Here is a 24,260-nt window from a genome sequence, read left to right on the forward strand (position 1 = left end):
ATCAATGACAAAAACACATTTCAACAGTGGTTTGTCTTCAAGTCATAGCAGGCACCTGAAAAAAGTATACAAATACTGCACAGGCAATATTGCTGTGGTAAAAACTGAGTTTATTTATTATTTAAGTAAAAAATAACAAGAAGGTTACAAACCACACACATATTTTCTATCTAGCATTTTTATATAAAAATATCTCCAAAGGCTGTTATAATAAACAGCCTACAACCCATCCTGGATCACACTATACATATTTAGCTTTTCACTGATTAATAATTTGAAAAGTACAGCTGGGGTCCAGAGCCAAGCAGCTCAGGGTGTTCACGTTGTAGCTGGGAAATGAGCTGGAGGGTGTCTGCTTCTAGCCTGTGAGGTCAGCCTTTGTCTGAGCTGCCGGACTTCTGCCATCAGCTCCCGCTCCTGGCGCGCCAGTTCTCGTCTTCTGTCTAAAGACACTGAAGTGCAAGAAACTCAGGCTTAGTATTGCAGCTAATGGTTTTCCATATACACTACAAATATCTATTGGAAAACAGGTATCTCTGGCACAGCAATGCTGTTTTTCAGTATCCCAGACAGCCCTCAGACCTGCAAAGAGCAAGTTCTTTGAAAGCAGCACCTGTTTTGCTGCCAGAAGGTCAGATGCTAATGGATGGCTACAGCAGGTCCATGGATACACGTTCCCATTGCCTGCAGAGTTTTTTACATAAGGTGCACAGGGTTTTAAATTGTGCTTTCACTGCCAGAGTGGCTAGGACAGCCCAGAGGAAATGATTAGACTAATTCTTGACTCCCAGTAAGATTTCGATGAAAGACAGCTCTACGTCTTCTCAACATTCCCAAATCATAAGTATGGAAAAGCATAGCTAAAATGATCAGGTCAGAATGCGATTAAACTAGGCTGAGGTTTACTAGGACTGCTCTCATAACGTGACACGCTTCAGGCACTTCCTATGTGCGCTGGTAGCACAGACTTTTTTTTCAGGTGTGAAATAGAACACAACAATAAACTGGTTTACTATCCACTAAACACCTACACAACTAATAATGACTCAATCACACAACGAGGTGTTCCAGTAATGCTTCTGAAACTACACATGAAAGAAAAGAGAGTCCTAACTTTGAAACTTACTGTGTGGTGATTGCACTAATGCAGATAAATCATTCAGACAGATGTTTCCAGACCTGGGCACCTGCTGGACTTCCACTCCTCTCGCTGTACGTCCGGCCTTTAAATCACACGGTCTCTCTGTGGAATGGAGAGAAGGATTCTTTGTGAATTAAAACTGTGTACGTTTCTAGTGAATTTTTCTAGCTTGAGGTGAAACCGTTTTTCTTCAAGAAGCAAACCTAGACCAATCACTCGCTCCACCTAATGGCAAGTACAATTTGCTCAGAATTAGAAGTCAATGTTTCTACTCTATGGGTCAAGGCTATGCATCACTGCACTTCATTTTAAGAAATTACAGCTCTGTAATTTCATTAATTTCTTAAAATTCCCTTTAAGGAACTACAGCTCTCTAAGAAATTATATGGGCTGTTTCTTCCTATATAATTAATCTTCTGACAAATAGGCCACTAAGATCATGTGGAATATGGCCACTCATACTTGCAGTTTTAAGGAAACACCCATTTTAATAATGTGCATTTGCAAATTACTCCATACCAAAAACATTAGGTAAATAAGGGCAAAGGCTGAAAATGTTTGCCCAAAGCAATACTAATCACCTAACCTTAATACTTATCACTAATTTTGGGTGAGCCTTGAAGACATGGGGGGATAAGAGAAATATCTGCAAAAACACACAAATACTGGCCAGTTCTGAAAGCACATACACCCGATTTTCTTCTGTGAGCAAACACTTGGAAAAGTCAATTCTGGTATAATACTGTATGTCATCACAGGACAACATTACTTGACAGAGGATTTCTAATGGTTTGGCTTAAGTTCAGCTAAACCTGTGTCCCTACCAAAAATGCCATTTATATTGCTGCATGTGATAGGTATCAAACGGAGATTTCTTTCCAAGTCTGGCCTGATAAACTGGTTTCATGAAAGAATACTGCCAAAAAGTACTTATGTAAAGGAGTTATGCTAAAGTTTATCCCTATATTGGACACTTAGTTTGCGTTGAGTTGTTGAATGCTTCATGCCAACATCCACACAGAATTGCATTATCTATGTGCTCACCAAAATAACCATCTTCCCTTTCCAGCTTTTCAGCCAATTCTAATGCATCATTAATTTTGTCATCTAAGAACTGCTTCCTGTGCTCATCTGCAGCAGCAGCCACCTTCTGCTCTTCCCCTAGTTGAGCTTCTTTCTGTATAACGTCTTCCCACTGTGCAAGAGAGATATTAAATGTCTTCAACAGATGCCTTGCAAGGAAAAAGCAACAAGTAAAACCATCTGGATTATTACAGATTACACTTCACCCTTAATTCAAAATATTTGTTATTAAGCTGTGTGAATGTTTTATTTTGAAAAATGTCTCAATCAAACACTTGGAGAAAGGCAACAGTCTTAGGTCAGAGAAAAGAAAAAAGAGAGTAACTTACAGAGATATGAATATACTTCCCCAAATCTAAAACATTCTCATCGATTTTCTCTAGTTCTTCCAGAAACTTCCAGTCAAAACAGGAAAGGAGATTCCCAACAAAATATTTCCCTGGTATCTTTCAGCTTCATAGTCTCCACGTTATGGGCAAAAGACCCAGTGTGCCATGCCCACTGGGGAAAAGAAATAACGCAAATACCTTTTTTTCTTCTGTCTCCCTCATGGCCTTCAGCAGTTCAGCTTCCCTCACCCTGTTGTCATGCAGGAGCTTGACTATCTCTTCGTAGCACTTCTCACGGTCCTGGTCGTCGCGCCTCAGCCTCTGCAGCACCTGCAGCCTCCAGTCGGTGTCCGTGCGCTTCTGCTCGGCCTTGGCTACGTTTTCTTGGGCCACCTAATGAAACACTTTTCTCACCAGCAATCCATTCAGTCTATTCCAGTCGCACAGCCCTACCTGCAGACCAGGCAAGACGAACTGAGGTGTTCTCCTCTATCACCATTGGATGTCCCTGCTGGGAGGCTGCTCCTAAAGGGCCACTCATTTACAGGTGCAGCTGACATAAGACCGATACCTGAATGCCAGTACTTTCACCCACATCCATCTGTTTCCAAAAATCAAATGCTGTTTACAAAAACTCAGGCCCATATGTTTATTTCTAGACGAAATACAAATGCAGATGCCAAGCATATGGGCAGTGGGATAGCTGCAACCATTTTTCCAACTGTGCAGTTACAAGTTCTGAGGTTGAAAATCTGAACAATTCCTAATGTCAAGCTATAGACATTCATTACTGTGATCTAGAAGACAGCTTCTACAGATGAATTTCCTGCCAAGTACTACCAACTGAAAGCTCGTTTGAGGCTTCTGTTTTATTATGGTCACAAACAAAACATGTTCCTTAATAGGAGGAGGACTTATTTTGAAAAATCACTTTTGAGACTTACATGCCTTTTAAGTGTGGAGAAGTGAAAAAAAAAAATATATATTCCTGGCAGATACAGGGAATTTCAGTATTATATAGATGTTTCAGTATTATAGAGATGACTTCAATCAGATTTTTGAAAACCTCAAAACTTCAAATATAGCATCCTAATATATTAATATAGGTATCTAGAAATTAGATTTCTTTAGAAAATATTTCCATATTAACTTGAAGTAGTTAATTGCAATCACAACACTATTAACTAGTACTACTTGTACTAGATAACATACTGGCTACCCCAAACACATGTTAAGATCCAATCATCTTACTGTCTGAGCTTTCTGGTTTTCTTCTCTATCTATTTCCATCAATCTCTGAACACGATGATCTTCCAGATCCACCTTTCTTTGATGGGCATCCACCTTTTCTTTAATTTCCTTCGTAACTGCCTCTTGATCTTTGATTAGATGCTGCCAAACACACAAACAAAAATTACTGTTGCTAAGCTACTAGCTTGTAATTCTGTCTCTTTAACATTTATTAAAATTTAATTAAGATAGTATTTGAATATATCCACACATCTCATCCCACTACATATCATAACCGTCCAAGAAAATGATAGTTTCTGCTGTTTTATTAACTTGGAATTACAGTAACACTAGAGTCATGACAGTGGTCTCTTGGGTCAATATGGATGTAATTCCAGTCCTTGGATTACAAAGGGGCATAAAAACAGAATTCCAACTTAAATGAATTAGATTCATCATGAAAATATTCTCTACTTTTATGGCAAATTTTAGCCAAAACCTCAAAATGTTTCACAAATATAAACTGTGTTTCATAGTACTGGGACTTATAATAAACACATCTGCAGCTTGAGTGCAGAGATGGTTTGCCAAAATAGTACAAACCAGAAGCAGATCTAGAAGTAGCATTTTAACTCTCACCATCTTTCTTCAGTTCACCAGGGCAAACCGACACAATTTTCTGGAGAAGAAATAACCCCTTCCCAGGCCTGTGGAAATCTATTGAGCAGCTGAGCCAAAGTGAAGATACACAACCTGATTCTGAGCTGGAATAAGCCCCTCACTGATGGCAGCAAAACAGTTCAGGGCATGGCAGAGAAAGCCTCTCTGCACAGACTCTTGTGGGCAGATATATATCCTCAGTTAGTTAAATAATTGCTACCTTGCTAGACTAAAGACGATGACCATTGTAGAATTAGTTCCCCTAAAGAGCTGACTTTACACGTACTGGAATACAAATTAGCTTAGCCTGGTTTGTGTTATGTAGCCACAGTACAGCTGGATGTGTATTTAATAAACAGATGCTAACAGAGATTTACCCCAGTTATGCTCAGCACGGCTTATAAAAAGTATATGACAAAATCTTTAAAAAACCACATACAAGCAAACACACGTTTCAAAATAAGGGTTAGACAGGTGAGTGTCCACTTCATTCCACTGGATCTACACACACATGCAGTGGGCACGTGTAGTTACGACTTCACACTTAACTTGCTGTTTCTAAGCAAAACAAACATTTCTAAAGCCTTCCACTGGCATCCTTCCTTTTCAGTAATTTATAATAATTATTTATAATAATTAACTCATATTTAACTTTAAACAGTATTACTGATTAAAGCCCTTTATTATTTATTAGGGATCTCTCTGAATTATAAGTCAGTCATTTCAGAAAGGAACTGCACATTCCCAACAAGCCATCCATTCCTTTTTGCTTAATGATGTTGTTGGCAACTAGACAGTTTTTCATCAACTACATCAATCTGCTATACTGTTCCCTCCAGAAAACATAGATATATCTGGATATCACAGATGAAAAGGTGGGAGTTTCTGGGATGAGGAACACATTGTTATAGACTTATTTCTTATTTACATGTTCCTTGCTTCCCTCAAGCAGCCGAGCACACGGCTAAACCCTGCAGCAACCAAATGATACCTCTGCATAGGGTAAGAATAAAACAGGGAGGATATGAGTATTTTCACCCCAAAAAACAGATAATAGCGTGTTCTGCTAATGCTTTTATCAACAGAGGGTTTATTCTAAAAAAAAGGTATGAAAGAGGAAAAGGAAAATAAAAGGCCTCCTTTTTCCTGACAAAGTCTGGTTGAATGAACACAACTGAATCCAAGAACTTTAAAGGAAGAACCATTAAACATAAACATGTGTATAGCTCCCTAACAATTACCTGCTCAAAAAGCTGTCTTTGTGATTCAAGTTCCATCCGTTGTAGTTCTATGTCCTGAACAGCAGCAGCTGTTTCCTGCTCTCTCATGGATGCCTTGAGGAGAAGAGAAACACATAAAAATATAGTAAAAAAAAAATCTTCTCCCTTTAAAAACCATTATGAAGAATGTGCAACCCCCCCCAAGCTACACCCTCTCCTAAGTTCTAGTTAACCTTGTGTCATACCATGAACAACAGAAAATACTGCACATCAAAAGCTCAGGGCAAGGTGGAGAAGAGGCATAGGAAGAGTTTTGCATCCAGCCAAGCTTGTTAGGGAAATGTCAGGCTTGAACTAGTGCTAATAACCTGCCGGATGCAGCTCTGAGTCGAATAAGGAGTCTCTGAACCCAGAAGGCTGTGGAGAACAGCAGACAGGTGGGGAAGTGGCCACTTGGCGGAACCTGTGCTGAGCTGGAGCTAACGAGTCTCCCAGTGCCCTGAGTGCGGGAACAAGCACGCACTGTGCACTGTGCTCTGCAGAGTGGGGTGCTGAGACACAAGGAACAGCCCTGCAAAGGCTCAATTCATGTCCAGGAGGCTCAAAAGCTTCCATTCTCAGCATCACATGCCATGGTCCCCGAGTTGGTAATACAGAAACAGAGCCAGGCCTGGCCAGGGGCCACTGCAGAGCCTCCCAGTCAGTGGCAGAGTTAATTTGCAATCTGGACAGACAGCTGAGAATTCACTAGCCCTTTAAGGAACTCATTACATCTTTCAACACTGCCAGTAATCAGATGAATCTGACTTTTCTCAAGAATTCTGCCAGTTAAAGCAAGACAGTAGAACATACTAAGAGCCAAAAAACCCTGTTAAATTATGCATTTACCACTTAAAGCAGTCCATGCCATGCTACATACACCTCTGGCCTCAAAAATCAGTATATCAACTAAAATTTTAGTCATGCATTTTTTCCTTATTTATTTTCACTATTAAACCTTCTAGAAAAGAATTGCTTTAGCAATGCTCAACCTTTCTTGCAATTTCATCATCAAGACGTTTCAGTTCCATTTGAAGCTGATCTTGCTGGTAGTTCAGAAAACGCCTTCTTGAAGCATCGAGAAGTTGTAGTTCCTTTACTTTCAGTTCTCTTTTCATAGCAGCGAGTCTTCAAAGCCAAAATAAACAGAAACAAGGGAACTTGTATATGTAAAAGGTCAGTACCAAAGAGCACAAACTTACAGTGCAGTTAGCCATTGGTTACTATGAACTCTAAGTTACAAAGTTTAGGACAGTTGCTTTCATTCATGTAATTTTTCTAGTTCTCATTTATGAGACAAAACTAAATCCACAGAAACACAAACATCCTTTAATGGCAGTGTCCCCAGCTAAGCTTTCAAATCCTGTGACCTGTTTCTGTTCCACTTTAATAAGAACCAGTTTATTATGGCAACAATCCGAAACTGAAAACTGCTCCTTAGAATAACTTCAGTGTCCTCTTGCTGCACAAAACTAGTCCTAAGTTTATTTGCTAAATATCAAACTCTTTCAAGGAACAAACCCACAAACTAAAGAATTAGTTTTAATTTAGCAAATAAAGGCTCACTGCTTTTTTTAAAAAACCCTCTATGGTAACAGAGGTTTAAGAGACATGCTCACAAAGGTGGTGGTTAAGGACAGGGTTTAGCAGTGGACTTGACAGTGCTAGGTTACTGGTGGGACTCAATGATCCTTATGGTCATTTCTAACCTAAATGATTCTACAATTGCTTTTAGTTGATTTAAGAAACTATGGAGATGCTGAAATTCTCTTAAACCTTCAAAACTGCAAAATGTACAAATTAACAGTTTGGCTTCATTACTATCACAACTGTTTGCTCATCAGCTGATACATAAAGCAGTGTTTTTTCTAGATTCACTAGAAATACAAGACTGTGTGCAGTCACTGATACTATAGCAACTCTCACATTTGGAGTGCGGGTCAGTGCGAGTCTGAAATCTCAGTGTGCAAACACACAGCAATTACTTAGCTTAAGAGTACTCCCAGTCCAAAGAGACCAGACAAAAAGTTGGGAGCTGAGAAAAAAATATGAAGTGACTTGACCTCTACTCTGCTGTATTCCCTCAGGCAAGGCAGTAATACAACCCAGATGGCTTAATTCTCACACCAAAATATGACCCGCCGGACCACAGTTATCCCACATTGCAATTTATACAAATTAGTGGTTATTTCTCCTTTACTTGTGGTTAAAAATGTAATAGCAGGATGCAGTAGCCAGACCCCTAATGCTTCTTATATTACAATACCTCTGCCTCTGTTCTGCCAACCTCTCTTCTTCTTCCAGCAGCATTTTCCGCCTCTGCTCTTCAGCTTCTCGAAGTAATTTCTGCTTTTGATACCAGGCTTCATCTTCGGCTTTCTGTACCTCTGCTTTGGCTTCTGATTCATGTGCTAATTGTCTAAATGGAAGGAGGTCACATGTTAATAACTCAAGCCAAGTATCAAGAAATTACGTGATTACTTAGAAATTGATGACTGTATTAGCAAAGAACTGCTGAAGTGAGACGACATGACAGAATATGGCATCCATCCCCTTTGTACTGATAAAGAACATGAGGAAGAGTTACAATACTGACTGTTAGAGGCAAACAGGGCATTACAGATGAGTGCAGGTATTTTCTTCTTCACATTCTTAACAAAAACTAGTTTCTAAAGGTGCCTTGGCATCCACTGATTTCAACAGCAAGCTAAGAATTCCTGGCCCTTCAAAAGTTGGACCCCACAAACTCAAGAAAGATTTAGGCCTTGACTATGAGATTCCAAGTTGGTCACCTGTGGCCCAATATTTTTTGTGAATTAGCAAACATTTTTAGTTTAAGATAAAACCGATGATTTAACTTAAAAATGTGTCAAAGCAAATAATACTGAACCTTTAGCAACTATTTAAAGACATCTTCCTGAATTTTCTTTCTTGTCTCTCTTCTCAAGCATATGCATTACTAAAGAAAAAGGCAATTGTGTCCACCAGTCCCTCCCAGTCTGAGACTGTCGTCAACTTTCCCATTACCTCTCTTTTAGGTATTCCATTTCATCCTGCCTGATCCTCTCCCATTCCTGAGCTTGATAATCCACAATGAACTTGGGGTATTTATTAAATATAGGGTACTGTCCTTTTGTAAGTGGTATGAAATCCTCCAGCATACGCCGGGGATGGATGTCCAGTGGAGTGGTCTCCATAAGACGATAGGCTTCCTTAATCACAGCTGTGATCTCCAGGTTGTTACGGTGATGAAAGAAATACTGTAAGAGACATGCTTCCATTTACATTCTACAAAAGGTTATGCACTTTTATGTATTTTTACATAAATATGTATTTACTTTTAATACACCTCTTTGGGAATAATTAGGTAAGTTAGCAAGATCTGTATTTCAACAGTTAATTTAAAAAGGGTTTATTTAGTTATCCCTACCAATTCATAAAATATTACCAGCTCAAATGACTTGAACCAAACCTCTCTGAGTTGTGAAAGTACACTCTGGTTCTTTTCCTTCTCCTCAAATGGCTGTTGTGTAAGGGATCTGGAAAGCCAGGTGTCAGTTTAGAGTGTTCCACTGCCCCAACAGACACTCCCATCACTGGATGAACCTCCCCCGACTTTTGGTGTTCAGCCATTGAAGCTTGGAAGTTTATCTTCTTGCAGGACTATTCTTCCTGTCAAAGATCTTATTCACCAAGAAAGTATCTAAATTGGTCATTACTAAACACAGCAATAATGTTATCTCTTCAACGTCAGTCAAACTGACTCTAAAAGCACATTTTAGAGGTGGAACCCTTTGTTTCCCTACAGAAATGTTTTCATAAGAAAAAAACTCCTTCTCCCATGTAAGGCTAAATGTAAGGAAATGTTTTCATTTAGCTTCAGAGAACATCCAATAATACTGCCTAATTCTGCAAATCTGAGAACAGGATTATGAAACAACATAACAGAGCGATTGTGTATTGTCTCCAGAGGCAGAAGTCTATATAAGACCCCCCCAAAAAAGGCAGAATTATTTTGTGGTTGATGAACTATTGAGCTTTACAAAATGGCTTTTAGTGGCATTAGAAAGCTTATGAAAGCTTTTAAAGTTCTTGCATGAAACTGCAGAAAACTGCTTGATGTTTTACTCATTTATTGTATATTTGGCAAGTACCAGGTGACTTTGTTCAGAAACATGTATTAATACATTAATGTAGAAATGAAACATCTCCTTCTAACCTCTCTAACAACAGATACAATGTTTTGTACATCTCTTGCACATGACTGACTTAAATATGAAGAGGTTTACCTCAAAATCCGCTACTTGATTACACTGAAGTAAGGGAGCTCTGGAACATATAATATAGGCAACAACAATCATTAGAAAGTATGAAGGATGATTGGAGAAGATATTGTCAAAGACTTTCAGCCATTCTTCTCTTGTTAGAACCTCAGATAACAGTGTTTCTAGGAGAGGCCAAGCATAAACCTAAATTATTGGGGAAAAAGGATAAAATAATCCATTAGTACAATTTTACCATCCCTTTTAAAGAAATAAGATGATTTTTCTTGCCTTATACCAAGAATCTATTGATTTTTGAAAGAAACAGGAAATAAACCAGACCATTTGAAGATAAGTTTCATCACCAACTATAAATATTCAGAGTTAATATGAGGTGATTACAAATATGTTTCTTATTTCATAGGAGGTCTAAATGTTCTGTTTAAATTTGTGAAGCTAAAATAATCCCTAATGATAAATAGGAATTACAAAATTAATTCATCACATTTATGTTCACTTAAAAAAATAAAGGTACATTTATAATTTCATGAGTAGATTTTAAAGCAGTGTGGAGTTGAAACCAAAGAACTTTTAAGAACTACAGTAGCATGTGTATGAGATTTATGATCATGGACAAGAAAAAAGAGCAGGAAAGCAATGATATATTCTTTACACTCCCATATAATTCACTGTTATTTAATGAAAAATTCCCCAAAATAGAACTACATCAAAATAAAACATTAGTGCCCTATTATTCACTGCAGTACATTTTTGTATGCAAAAATTGGCTAGAATATTACCTGTGAAGTCACTTTGTATTTTATTAAATGCTGGAGTAGTTCTTTGTCATGATGTGCCAAAACATTTTCCATCATACTAAGGACATTAACTGGAGGATTGGGAAAATATTCAAACCAGTGCTGACAAAAATTAACTGAAAAGAGAACAAAAAGTCCAACACAATCCACTGTAATCCAGAGTGACAGACTCATGACAACCTTCAACTTTGGTTACAAAGACAATGAATTTAAGAGGTAGTTTCAGGCAGCAAAGGCTGTTTAGGATACTCCCATCTCTTCTCTTTCCTAGCATCTATTCCTAAACACTACACTACTCCTCCAGCTGCACTGGCATGAGTTTTCATGTCAGCACACTGTGAATCAGACTGAAGAACTAGTAAGGCTCAAATATAAAAAGAAAAAAGTCTGTGTGCTGTGGGACTAAGGCATCGGAGGCAGATGGGAATACTTAAACCAGTATTTCTGTCTTATGAAACTACAGCCTGGATCAAGTAATTTCTAATGCACTAAGAATAATTTCTGTAAACTTGGATACTTGTCCACGAACAGCATGTGTTTGCAAAGCGGGTACGTATGCTTGACAGCACGTATCTGCTGCAGACTTAGCAGCAGCTGCAACAACTAATTTAAGTGTAAAGCACTTTAATTTAGAATGTTTCTTCAGAAGACAGCCACAGCCAGCGTTCAGACAAACGTCTAGTTTTGAGTTGCCACATGCTTAGGACAACTAAACACAGTAAAACCTTGAAAGAGATCATTCCCTTTTGACTGGGAGCAGGTGAGGGGGTGGGTGGGTGTGACCTAATTATTATGATATAATTATGCTGGATACACTTGTTTTTGCTGATTAGACTTTACAAATACTATTAAAACTGCTAAGTTTTTGCTAGATACACTGCAAAAGGAAGTCTAATATCTTGAGGTTTTTGTTTCAGACACACAATTGCTACACGTTAATTAGAAGACTGCCTGGTCACCTCTTAGGAAATACCTCATTCATTTCATCAGGAAACGCTCTTTTGCATTGGAAAGCTTAACCATGTTGCACCATATTTGAATTTTTAAAATCACTGCTTACCTACTACTGTTGCAACAACTTCAAAGCAGATCAGCGGGTTGTTCTGGAATAATTTTACAAATGGGAATGCCAGCAAAGGAATATAAGGTGTCTCAGCAAAGATAGCAGACCAGTGAGCTAGAGCTGATAAGGTCCTGTGCACAAGGGCAAACAAGGGGGTAGAAAACATCAATATAGACCTAGATAAAAATATAATATGTATTTTAGAACCACAACATAGAAAGATTGTGAACTTGACAGATACAGGATTGTATGAGTTATCAAAACAAAATTACATAAGGGCACTACTATTTCATTTTAGAATTTTCCTTACAGCTGATTCCAGCTCACTGGATACATTTCAGATCACTCTATGAAAATAAAAATCTATAATATTTAAATAAATACAAATATATATTTTACCTCTGTAGAACTCTCAGCAGTTTCCTGCTTTTGATGGGATACTTATTGTGAATATTTACAAATGCACTGTGGGTTCCCTTATCTATTAGGTTACTGAATGCCAGGTGGTTTTCAGGAAGTTGTAATAAGGAACGCCAAACAAACATCCTGCAATTAAAACACAGCCTTAGTCAAGCAACTTCTCTTTCATAGGCCAGTAAATACAAGGAATTTTATTTTGTGCAAGCGTGACCTTGCACACAAAAAATACCTGTACTTTGCTGGATATTCTCCAAATCCTTTCAATAAGGCCCGCAGACGTTTCTTGTTTAATCCACCCGGCAATTCGTTCTACAAAACAGGAGATCAACAATAAATGTAATGATTTGCTCTCTTTTGCACTCTAATCGATGATAGTAGTGAAATACTGAAGTTCCTGACATAATATTTAAAAAAAATCAAATGTCTACTGCTATTTGTTACATAGTCCAAGGTATTTCAACAACAAAGAAAAGATAATTCAAAGCATCATTTATTGTCTCGCGAACTTAAGGAACAGTTGCCATTGATTTCAGTGAGAAGCAGACCAGACCCTAACTGACTAAACCACGTACATTTGAATGATGGATATAGCAAAACATAAAGAACACTGACATAAGGGTAGATCATATGGTGACAGGTTGCAGGAGGATATATGTACACACAGATATGTGTATGTATGTGTGTGTGTACACAGGAGACAAGATAAAGACAGAGAGAGAAAATGGCACTGTGATGACAGAAGGGAAATAAATTTAACAGTATTTAATCTTCTAAATAATTATTACAAATGAAATTATTCTAGGCAGACATTTTAGAGGTGCCAATTTGCTAGCAGGGAAGCAGATCAGATCTAGAAAATATCCAAATGTGTCACAAGTTGCTTGAACAACCTCGGAGGTACCCCGAGCTGACTGGAGGCATCTCTGGCTATGCCACATACTACAGGAGTATGGGCTAAAGAGAGAGAGGAAATGGTACTAAAATTTCCTTAATCCTTTCTCTGCTCAAACATCCAAGTGCATCAGTGCCTGAACTTATTCTTTAAAACAAATGGCAATGAAATTTAAATGCTGCAGACTGGAGAACAAAATATTTGAAACTTCTTCCTACCTCTTTATTTTCAAGGGCTGCGTTTTCTTGCAGTTTTAGTAATCTGGTTTGGATTTTGCTTCCTTTGGATTTCCAAGGCCCCTCTGACCTTCCAGGAGTCACTTTCATTATCAGTTTATTTGTCTCTGATGTGCACTTGGACCCATCTTGTACAACTTTGAACATGGATGGTGGAGGCTAATATTAAGTGCAAATAGTTAAAATATTGTAAGACAGATTACATAACACTATAATTTGTTGTTGATTTTACGTGCCACATTTCTGAGTTTGATGGCCATAGAAAGAAGAATACAAACACATTTCTACCATAAATAAATGGATTGTATACTTCTGAAAAAGAATGTCAGTGAATAAAAACTGCTCCAACTATAAGAAGGTTTATGTAACTTCCAAACCAACTCAATCATGTTATTTCCTTGCTTAGCAAACACTGAAATATAATTGGAATAGTATAGATGTGTATCATGTACTGTTAAGGTTATTTACTTTAGTATGTTTCTCAGTGTCATTAAAATACTTTGCATTTCTATAGCACCAGTTAAAAAGAATACAGAAGACCTTTACAAACTTTAATTAGTCTTCAGTGTCATGCAGGTATTAATTAATTCAACGCTGGAGATTGGGAAAGCAAGTAACAAAGTGGATCTCCCAGTTCACGTCAAACCGTCAGCAAAAGTGCAAATGGAATGCGTGTGACACCTTTACACATCCTTCCTCAGCTCCAACTCCATCATTACCCAGAGCTGCTTACTGTTTACTTCAAAGACATGGTGATTAAAGATATGTGGAATTCTGGATTTAGAAACCTGACTCCCATTAATAAATTACTTTAATGAAATAAGAACTGGTATTTAGAATGTTTCATATTTAGGAAAGATTAGGGGTATGGTTGTGCCATAAATCATGGATGCTGGTATCCAATAACATGGTGAGAAGAACAAAATCACCAGTAACAAAACCACCATTCATGCCCACAGTTTAAGGGAGCATTACTTGCAAAACATTTCCTATCGGAAATGGAATAGAACATCTCTCCCCAAACATCATTCCACAAAGAACTGATGCATACAAATCTCTGTAGAACGAAATACCATCTCCCCCTTGTTCCAACATCAGAAACACAATGATATATATACCTTAAAAACATCAAATTACCTGGCAGACTGGAGGAACTATGAAGGAAACTCTACAAACCACTTTTTCTAAATCTGTATTGTTAAATATGGCACTCCAACACAAACTACTGCTGGTACAGAAGATATGTAGACAAATCTTAACTTCAAGGGGATTTACTGCTGTTTTAAGAAATGTAAAACACTCTACCTTATTTCCTTCTTGAGTCAAAGCTTGGACACTGTATAAGTTAAGGCTTCCATTTTCCATTACTGACGCAATATACCGTCCATTGGGACTAATTGCTGCTGTACTAATTCCCTCTTCAGGACTCCCAATGTCAAAAAGGAGTTTGCATGTTTCTATATTGATAAACCTCATAACATTATCTTGACTTAACACTCCAAGGACCTGTAAGTTAAAAGGATTCCTCTGTTAATATTGTCAGTGTAAATCAAACCCAATCCAGCAATGACATTCCATTAAGCTAAAGAGTAATTGAGCAAAGTTTGGGCACAGTCACTTTCCTTTTGTTTGGTACAGGCCCGTATCCCCATTGTCCCCCCCAAATCCCTCAAAGTACAGGTCTTGATCAACTAACCAAATATTCCTGTCTTAAGCTTTGTAAAAAAACTGACCTTATTGGAGCCCCCATCGAAACTGTCAGGGAGGAATTCCAGGTGACGGACAGCTCGCACCTTCTCAGGCATCTGGATTATTCTTATCAGCCGCTTTGATTCCAAACACCATAAGTGAAGATGATTTGATTTTCCACCAGCTACAAAGGTCCGGCCATCTCTGGATCACAGATGAGGTAAAGTTTCCATCAACATACTATAATTTAAGTTAGTATTAGCTAAAGAGAGACACTGTACATTTTCTTCTAAGCCCTCAAATCACTTTTGAATCTGCCATCATTTTTTCATACTCTCCCAAAAGAACAAAATACCTCCTAAACAATAACATTTGCCAAGGTAAAGGACAGTTTAAACCTTATTTTAGTGGTCATTAAAAATCAACTTTATTTATTTCAACTGCTATTGGACTATAATAAACACTGCAATTGATCTTTGCTGAAAGTACCAGTCACAGCAGACTTCAAAAGCTTATCTTATTATATAGCTCAATACTTCCATAAAATATTACAAATAAAGAAGGAGAACCTGTTTAAAACTACAGTTTTTGTAGTCTGCCTTAGAATGTTTAAAATAGCAATTTACCTGGTAACTGCAAACACCTTATAAAGTAATACAGAACCTTCTACAGGAGATGGCAACTGGTATTTACAGTGAAGAGTATCAAATTCCCATGCAAAAACAGAATTATCTTTGAAACAGCTGAGAATGGTGTTACTCAATGGAAGAAAAAAAACCTGGAAGAATATGGAAAAGAAAAAAAAATGGGATGTTGTCAAAGAAGTACACTCTAAATTGAACCAAAGTGCATGGCAAAATAAAACATGGCAGGAAATCATGACTGTGTGGCTGTCACCGTAACTGTGCAAGGCTCGGATCCCACAGGCAGCCGGTCCTGTCCCCTGGGACAGCCCAGAGAGGGGTGGGCCTGCTCTCCATTGCATTGGTTCAAAACTTGTCATACCCTTTGCAAAGGCACTTTAACTTGCCAAAATGACACAAATTTTACCTGTTTTATCTTTATGACTGTTAAAACTGTGTTGTGGAGGTTTCTGGTGGGTGCCAGAGAGGATGCAATGTAAGTAGTGGGAACATACATCCAGGAGCAGGAGGGGATGGGAGACATGAGCCAGAACTGCTCAGTGAACAACTGCTTCCTGCATCTTCTACAAACTAAAAAGCATTCAAATAGTACCAAGAGCCTGCAAACGCACTCTCTGAAGCATTCACCTCTAGACTTAAACTCCTTGGTTTTGCATACCACTATTAAAAGTAAAAAAACATTGTAGAATGTTTAGCAATGTATTCTCCAACTATGAAATGAAGATTTTACTGTGAGGATGAGTAAAGATTAAAAAAAAGGCCTGTAAATATATATATATTTTCAATTATTCTGAACATGTTTATTAACCAAGAAAAAAAAATCGGATTATTTACATTGCTGGATGTCATCAAATACATTCTTGCTTAATGATAAATTATTGGTTTAGAACAGAGATTCTATTTTGGCAGCAGCTCATGCAGCTTCAGCAAATTCCCATATATACCTATAAATACCATAAATACTTATAAATTTGAACGTGAAACTGAAAATGTCTTCTGATATCTGAACATTCAGGGACTACCTGAAGTACTCACTGGCTGAGATTAACAGTCAGTGTTACAAAGCTCAGAGTTTTGGACTGAATGGTCTCTTGGGGCCTCGAAAATCTGTAAATCTGGATAAGTGGGATGAGATCCATCTTAATGACTGAAAGTTGGACATTCAAGCCAAATTAGTTACTTCACAGTGAGCAAAAATTATCTGTAGGGAAAGAGCTGCCCCACCTACCACAGTCACTTATCTTCAGACAGACTGAACTGTCTGTCCTCCTTCAGAGGGACCCTGAGGAAGACTAGACAATGAATTGAGAGCAGGTGTCTATCATGCAGATGGATGAAGTTTAAATTTTGGCAAACTGGACTACTGAACAGCTCCTAATTTTCTGCTTTGCTGTAGAAAAATACCCCAGGATGGTCACAAGCAGCTGTGGAATAAGCAGTGATGCTTTGGAAATGGTCACTACAGATGTGTTGTCTTCTTTCTCCTTTGTTTCCCCTGCTGCCCATACACTGTGCAGCTCAGTCTCTCTTTTTAAATTAGCTTTGCCCCCCAGCAACTTCACAGAAGGCATATGTTAGAGTGCAGCTGGGCTTAGGTAAAGAGGCACCAAAAAGCACATGAGACTGATGACTCTACTCCACGGGCTCAGACAGTGAGCAAGAATCCAGCTTTAGACACTGAGTGTCAGGGCTGCAGTCTAATAATAAATCTAATCCTCAATAAAGCACTTACTTATCTGTATGCCTTAAATCGTGGCATGGGAATAAGTATCATTATTCTAAAGACAGGAAAATGAAATCCAGATAACTTGCATGATGTCCTATCAGAAATGGCAGCACAAAAAAAAAAAAAATGAGCAGGCTCTTGATTCCCAAACACAATTTATTAATTCAACCCCTGTTTGGTTTAAAAGGTTGTTTCCACACTGTAACATCCTGATCCTTCCAAATTCCAAGAGCCATCTATCAATAAGAAATCCCTACACATGGCCTACACAAAGAAAGATACTGAGAAGTAGAAAGATCTTGTCCACTAAAGAAATGCAGCCATCTTTGGAGGGGAGGTATTATAATTATTTTAGCAACATGCACTACACAACAGTTTCAATAAAACAAACAAACAAAGACATAGGGATCATCTTTTATGGTAATTGCTAGGTGACTGTTTTAAGCTGTCAGAATTTCTGCCTGACCTAGATCAGAGTGAAGGCACTCAAATGAATAGCCTTGTTCTCTGCAAAATCAGCATGGCTTTTTAGTGACCAGCCTGACGAGAAGTTTGGTTTGAAGTGGTGTTTGCCAGAGTATTCACTGCAGGGCAGCACGTGTACAAGCCATGCCCAGGCTCTGCGTCAGGGCTTTCCCCAGTACTTATGCCACAGCGTGACATTGGGTGGCGCAGGCAGACCTGTTTAAAACAATGTAACTCCAAGGCAGACCTATTTAAACCGCTCCCTGACATAAACATGTGGTCCTTCTCGTCCCATGCTGTCCCAGTGTGTCTGTGCAGCAAACATAAGCAAAGAAACCACTGGGCTGAAAAGCAGCAGTTTCTTCTTGCTGAGTTCCTTTTTCAGCCTCGTTTGTTCCCACACTCAGTTCTGAGTGTGCAGACAGAAGAGCAGCTTTGGAATAAGCAGCTGAACGGGGCAGGTGGTGGGGATTGTTAGAAGATACCATTATGACACCCAAACTGTTTTTAACAACACCCTTAAATCCCACCATCATTCAGGTTGGAATCAATCTATGGAGGTCCTCTGAGCCCACCACAGGTCAAAGCAAGGTCCATCTAAAACATGGCTCCAACTTCCAGGTTAAAGTGGATAGTCAAGGTCATAGTCAAGGTCATATCCAAGCAAGTTTTGAGTATCTCTAAAGATGGAGGTTCCTTAAAAGTTCCCAGTAGATCTCTGCAACTATTGAGTCATGATTTCAGAGGTGTGGGTGATGTGTTAGGATGACAGTTAAGACGATATGCCCAAAGAAGGTAGAAGAGATTCAGCTGTATTTTAAATAGTATTTACAAATAACGTGATTTTAATATGTGGTGGTACACCTGCTGAGGTGTGCCTGTTCACTCTTTAGCAACTGCTCTTTACTCACCTTCTGTATTCCCACAGACTGACGAACATTCAGCTTTCTTATTCTTTGAAAGGTGTCCAAGTCCCACAGTTGGGCTGTATCAGTGGAAGTAGTGATGGCATACCTGCCTGAGCCATGCACAGAGATGGAGGACACCGATGAATCGTGGCCTCTCATCCAACTAACTAACTCCTTGGTTTCTGCAGAAGTTGTTGAAAAAAAAAAAAAAAGGAAAGGATATGAAAGTCATAAAGAACCACTACCTTAGTTGTGTGGCCAACACTGTGCAGTGGAATAGACTTTTAAACATTACTAGGCTATAACCATTTACTATCACAGCTCAATAAACAAGAAACAAAGGTATCAGTCTTCACATAGCTATTATACCTTAGAGAGTAATAACCTTTTCCACATCTCCAACTAACAGATTTTATAAGTTATGCTCAGTTATACACACAGAAAGCCAACTTGCACAGGCTTGTTTAATTTAGCCTAAAAATCAATCTTCAAAAGCCATGAACAATGTGATCAGGTAAGTTCAGCATGCCTCAGAGAATATCGGATGTGAACACCCACAGTAATCTCTAGAAGTCGAGAATGAATGTTCTAATCAGAATTCTCCACTTGTTTTTACTTGTGGACAGAATGTGTGAAGGATTGTGCAGCTATTTACAGGTGCAAGGAAGAAAGATTTAATGACAACAGGCTATGACTACAGAAAGGTACAGTCAGAAAGCAACACTTCATTAATTCTTTTAGAATCCAAAACATTTTTATCCTGTGCAGTGCACACTAAGGAAACGGCTCCTCTGACTTCATTGTCTCCCACATGTGACTGCATGACCACTAATCTTCCCTCAGCAACCAAACTGCACTTGTGGCAAATGCAGTTTACACTGGGTGGTTTGCCTGACAGCCCACAGAGTGGTTCCAGCTCACCTACAGCTGTGGTATCAAACTGTGGGCAACGGCCATAGAGCAGCTCACAAAGACCAACAGTCAAACTTTCTGCTGTGCTTACAGGCAGCTGAGTGCTTAAAGCTGTCATCACCTGAGGGGTGACATGGGATTGGACAGTAAGGCTTCTAAAGAAGGGGATGGAGCCCACCAACTAAGTACTATCTAATACACCTCTAAGGATAGTTCACTCAATACTGACTTATGTGAACGCCATTTATATTTTAAAACATTTCTGTGTATGACTTGGTTATTTGGAAACAGCATCATATAAACATTCAGTAATTTCTGGAATAATTAAGATTTCCCGAAGTGCATCCAAACATCTAAGTTTGGTCTTGCTGTGGTTAAAAGGAAGAGAAAAACTGCAGAGGATTTCAGACCTTAATTCTGATTCTTCCTCTCTTTTGAGGAACATTGTGTTACATTAAAATCATCACAGATAACAGCAGTCTCAAACCCTCGAATTGCAGATGAGCAATTCCCACAGTTTTTTAAACAGATTTAAATCCAGATTATGAGACACTACAACTGCACTTTTTGATAGGTAAAGATCAATTTAAGAAGAATGAATTGTCAATGCCTTCACCATTTAACTTCTAATCAAGACAGAGACACACAGCTGGCCTGTGAAGTTAATTTTTAACATTGCTTTTGAATAAGGATAGAGAACTACATGAATACCCAAAACTATTGACAGTTCTTTTATTGTATACTGTCACTTTGTTCAAATATTTTACTGTAAATAATAATTAAGAACTGGTTCAGTTGCTAAACTAACATACTGTCAACTGACTTTGACTTTTAATATAATAGAGCACCTCATTCCAAACAAACATATACAGAACTGCTTAAAAAAAATGTAACATACGTAACTGTGATCTGTGCTGGACTTCAGTTACACAGATGCCTGGGTGACTTAGTGGGAATGCGGAACTCTGGCAAACCAAAGTGTTGATTTAGGTTCATTTACCCACAGGACTATAACTCACATGAGCCTAAACTTTTCTCTTTTTGGACAGATGGCATGAAATACACAGTATGATTCCCATTTAAAAAACTGTCCAAGAATTCAAGATCAAAAATAAAATTATATAGGTTTTCATGCCAATTCTTGAAATTTTTCCTTACCTGTATCAAAGCACTTAACAGAATAATCTGCCAAAGCCACCAGGAACTCTGTCTTTCTGCGAAGATTAAAGGCCAAAGCAGTGCAAGCCTGCATCGTTCGCTGGACAAGGCTGAACCTATTTAAAGATACATTCTCACTGTGTTAGGAAACTTTGGTTCACAGTGAAGCAATACCAAGAAAAAAAATCAACCCAAAAGAAGTAAATAAATCATATCTAATTACAATAAATCTAAAACTCAGTGCTAATATTTTAAAACTCAGTAGTGAAAAATTGAAAAGACTGGTTGATGTATTTCTGCAAATAAAAAAACCCTAGTTTATTGCAAAACATGGCTCGTTCATTGATATGTACTGACCAAAGAATAACTCCTTGGGGTAGTACTGAAGTTCTCTGCAACTGGTGTTCTGTTTCATTACAAGCCTCTGCTCTTTTTGAGCAGCTAAACTAATGAAATAATATTTAGGGAGGCTACAGGAGACACTGGCTTCTAGTGTCAGCTGTGAGCAAACTCCTATCTCTTTCCATATTCATGGGAAAACGAGGGTTAAAACCCGACCTGTGGGATCCCGTCCGGGCAAGTTCCACACTCCTGAATGTTAGGGATGTCTCAGACAATTAAAATGTCTTGACAGAAATCTTCTTACCTGTTTCCATTCAAGTCAAACAGATATATATTTCCCTGGCGGTCCCCAGCGAGGAGAGAATCTCCAGAACTGTCAAAAGCCACATTCAGAAAACGTATTGTCTTTGAATGGTACCCTTGGACACTATGGATTATGTTCACTATAAGTCTGTGAAGAAAGCAAGCAAAACAACCGTGCTTAGGATCATTTTACTATTATGTATTTCTCCAAGACCTACGATTAAAATGCTTCTATGTGAAAAACCTTCAATAAACCCACATATTTTTAATATAAAAAATATACCACAAAGGAAGTGATTCACTGTGCTGGAAGGTAGGTAGGAGGCATATAAAGCAGATGGGGGAAATCCACCATTCACAATCCTCTTATGTGGCTCCTGATTTTCATTGCTAATGAATAACACTAACATATATCCTGATGTATCATCTACCAGTGAATCTGAAAGCCCAATTCAGCTCTCAGCAAGGAACTTGGCTTGTCATTTCCACTGCAAAGAAACATGCTAGAAAACTGAGAAGCTGTGTTACTGTAAGAAACCACTCTGATTAGATGTGAGGGTACATCAGTTCTAATATCACTTCTTTCCACTGTCTTCAAAAGCACTGGGTTTGTTCAGCCTGGAAAAGAGAAGGCTCTGGGATGACTTAACTGTGGCCTTCCAGTATCTGAAGGGAACCTGCAAGAAACGTGGAGAGGGACTTTTTACAAGGACATGTAGTGACAGAACAAGGGGAAATGGATCCAAAGTGAAAGAGAATAGGTTTAGATTACATACTAGGAAAAAATTCTTTACTGTGAGGGTGGTGAGACAGTGGAACAGGTTGCCCAGAGAAGCTGTGGATGCTCCATCCCTGGAAGTGTTCAAGGCCAGCTTGGATGGGGCTCTGAGCAACGTGGTCTAGTGGGAGGTGTCCCTGCCCATGGCAGAGAGGTTGGAACTAGACGACCTTTAAGGTTCCTTCCAACCCAAACCATTCTATGATTCCATGAGGAAAGCCATATTTATCATGATTCATCTGAGATATTACAGAACAAAAGTTCCTGTTTTTTCACTTCTATCCTTGCACTGTGCTGTCCCTTAAAACGGAGCCAGGTGCAGAAATGAAACCCATGTGCAGAATAAGCTGCAAGAGGAAGGATTTTCCAGGAAGCAGGACAGTAAGATTTGGGAAGTCTGCTGCTCCTGGATTTATTAAGCTTACTAAGCAAATAATTTATTTTCTACCATCACTTGGATATAAATTCAGAGTCAAACTAAACATCTAAAGCTGTGCAGGATATTGGCACGCTGATGAAAGGCTGCAGAGCACTAGCTGGCTGCTATGACTGTGGCTATGTAAGATGCTGTCACCTCTCTGAGACACAGAATATGCCACCCAGCATGCACACACAGCTGTGGAGGTGTGTCACAAAGTCTGAGTGAACACCAGAAGAAGGGCCATACAACCATGGTACAGACTAGACACAAAATTAATTGAACCTCACTGGTAAGCCCATTTTTTTCTACAATAGAAGGGCCATAAAAATGAAACCAGAAAGATAAGGTATTTAAAATTAGAATTGACACCTAGTGATGTGCATGTGGGGGGTCTTTATGACATTGAAGACCCTAAGAAGTGAAGTATGACTTCTGCTTCTAAAACCACACCAAAACCTGAGTACTTATCAGTGCAGTTACAGCATCTCCCATGACCTTCTCTATGCCACTCTCTGCCTTTCAAAAGTTCCTCTGCCACTAAACAGACCCAGGAGAACAGAGTTAGGAGTTCACAGGGTTGCATCCACAGTCCCCGGAGAAAAGGCACCCAAAGCAGCATCCACGCTGCTGCTCTTCAGCTTGGGGCAGGCAGTGGTTTTCATTGTGTACCACACTGTGATTAAACTCTGGGAATTCCCCGCGACATTTCATTCACTACAAACAAACCGAAGCCCTAAACCTCGTGCCCAGCCGAGGTTTCACAGCCTTACAGGGGACCTGCTCTGCCTTCAGGAGGGGACTCTCATCAATGCAATAAACATCTCAAAGGCGGGGCCAAGAGGATGGTGCCAGACTCTTTTCGGTGGTGCCCGGCGACAGGAGGAGGAGCAATGGCCATAAACCAAAACACAGGAAGTATCACCTCAACACGAGGAAGAACTTCTTTACCCTGAGCACTGGAACAGGCAGCTCAGGGAGGGCGTGGAGTCTCCCCCTCTGGAGACACTCAAAACCAACCTGGACACATTCCCCGTGTCATCTGCTCTGGGTGACCCTGCCTTGGATAATCTCCAGAGGTCCCTTCCAACCCAGACAATTCCGAGATTCAAGAGAAACGTGTTCCCCCGCGTTCGACCCGGGCATCCCCGAGCTGCCCCTCCATCCAGCCCGCAGAAGCTCAGGCGGGCCCGGGCCGGCCGTGCCCCGTCCGCCCCGTTCCCCGGGGGTGCCGCTGCCCCCTGCCCAGCCCTGCCCAGTCCGGTTACCCCCGCGGTGCCGCGGGCCCGGCCCTGCGGGCCCACACGGGGCCGCTCGGCCGCCCGCCCAGGTCGCAGCGCTCCATCCCTGCCCGGCGCCGCCGCTCCCGCGCTCCGCCGGGGCTCCGCCCACCGCCCGCGCCGGGGGACGCCGCGCGAGTGGTACGGCCCGACCCCGCTATTGTCGACAGAGGGCAGCGGGAGCGGGGGAGGAAAATCCCCCCCACAAGTGTCGGCCTGCCGGGGAACAGAACCGCCCCGCCGG

At 39.7% G+C, this 24,260-nt stretch overlaps 1 protein-coding gene across 4 annotated transcripts; it reads right to left on the minus strand.

Moving 5' to 3' along the window:
* Nucleotides 1-103: 103 nt before the first annotated feature.
* Nucleotides 104-24,085, minus strand: TBC1D31 (TBC1 domain family member 31). Of its 4 annotated transcripts, none has more exons than XM_027891681.1 (22): nucleotides 24,005-24,085; nucleotides 21,542-21,688; nucleotides 20,896-21,011; nucleotides 18,829-19,007; nucleotides 15,709-15,860; nucleotides 15,127-15,286; nucleotides 14,699-14,899; nucleotides 13,376-13,552; nucleotides 12,495-12,574; nucleotides 12,245-12,391; nucleotides 11,843-11,976; nucleotides 10,765-10,898; nucleotides 9,992-10,171; nucleotides 8,730-8,962; nucleotides 7,969-8,121; nucleotides 6,695-6,830; nucleotides 5,685-5,777; nucleotides 3,805-3,945; nucleotides 2,752-2,946; nucleotides 2,186-2,336; nucleotides 1,127-1,243; nucleotides 104-443 (listed from the first exon to the last, which is right to left on the minus strand). In XM_027891681.1, exons 1-22 carry the CDS (start codon nucleotides 24,079-24,081, stop codon nucleotides 319-321), a joined length of 3,228 nt encoding a protein of 1,075 aa, XP_027747482.1. In that variant the 5' UTR covers nucleotides 24,082-24,085; the 3' UTR covers nucleotides 104-318. The 4 variants fall into 4 exon arrangements, with proteins under 4 accessions (XP_027747482.1, XP_027747481.1, XP_027747483.1 ...); XM_027891680.1 differs by having other exon boundaries at nucleotides 104-452; XM_027891682.1 differs by lacking the exon at nucleotides 3,805-3,945 and having other exon boundaries at nucleotides 104-452.
* Between the last annotated feature and the right edge of the window lie 175 nt (nucleotides 24,086-24,260).

This window comes from Empidonax traillii, unplaced genomic scaffold (assembly GCF_003031625.1).
Source record: "Empidonax traillii isolate 1590-97213 ecotype Southwest subspecies unplaced genomic scaffold, ASM303162v1 scaffold325:size649781, whole genome shotgun sequence".
NCBI lineage: Eukaryota > Metazoa > Chordata > Aves > Passeriformes > Tyrannidae > Empidonax > Empidonax traillii.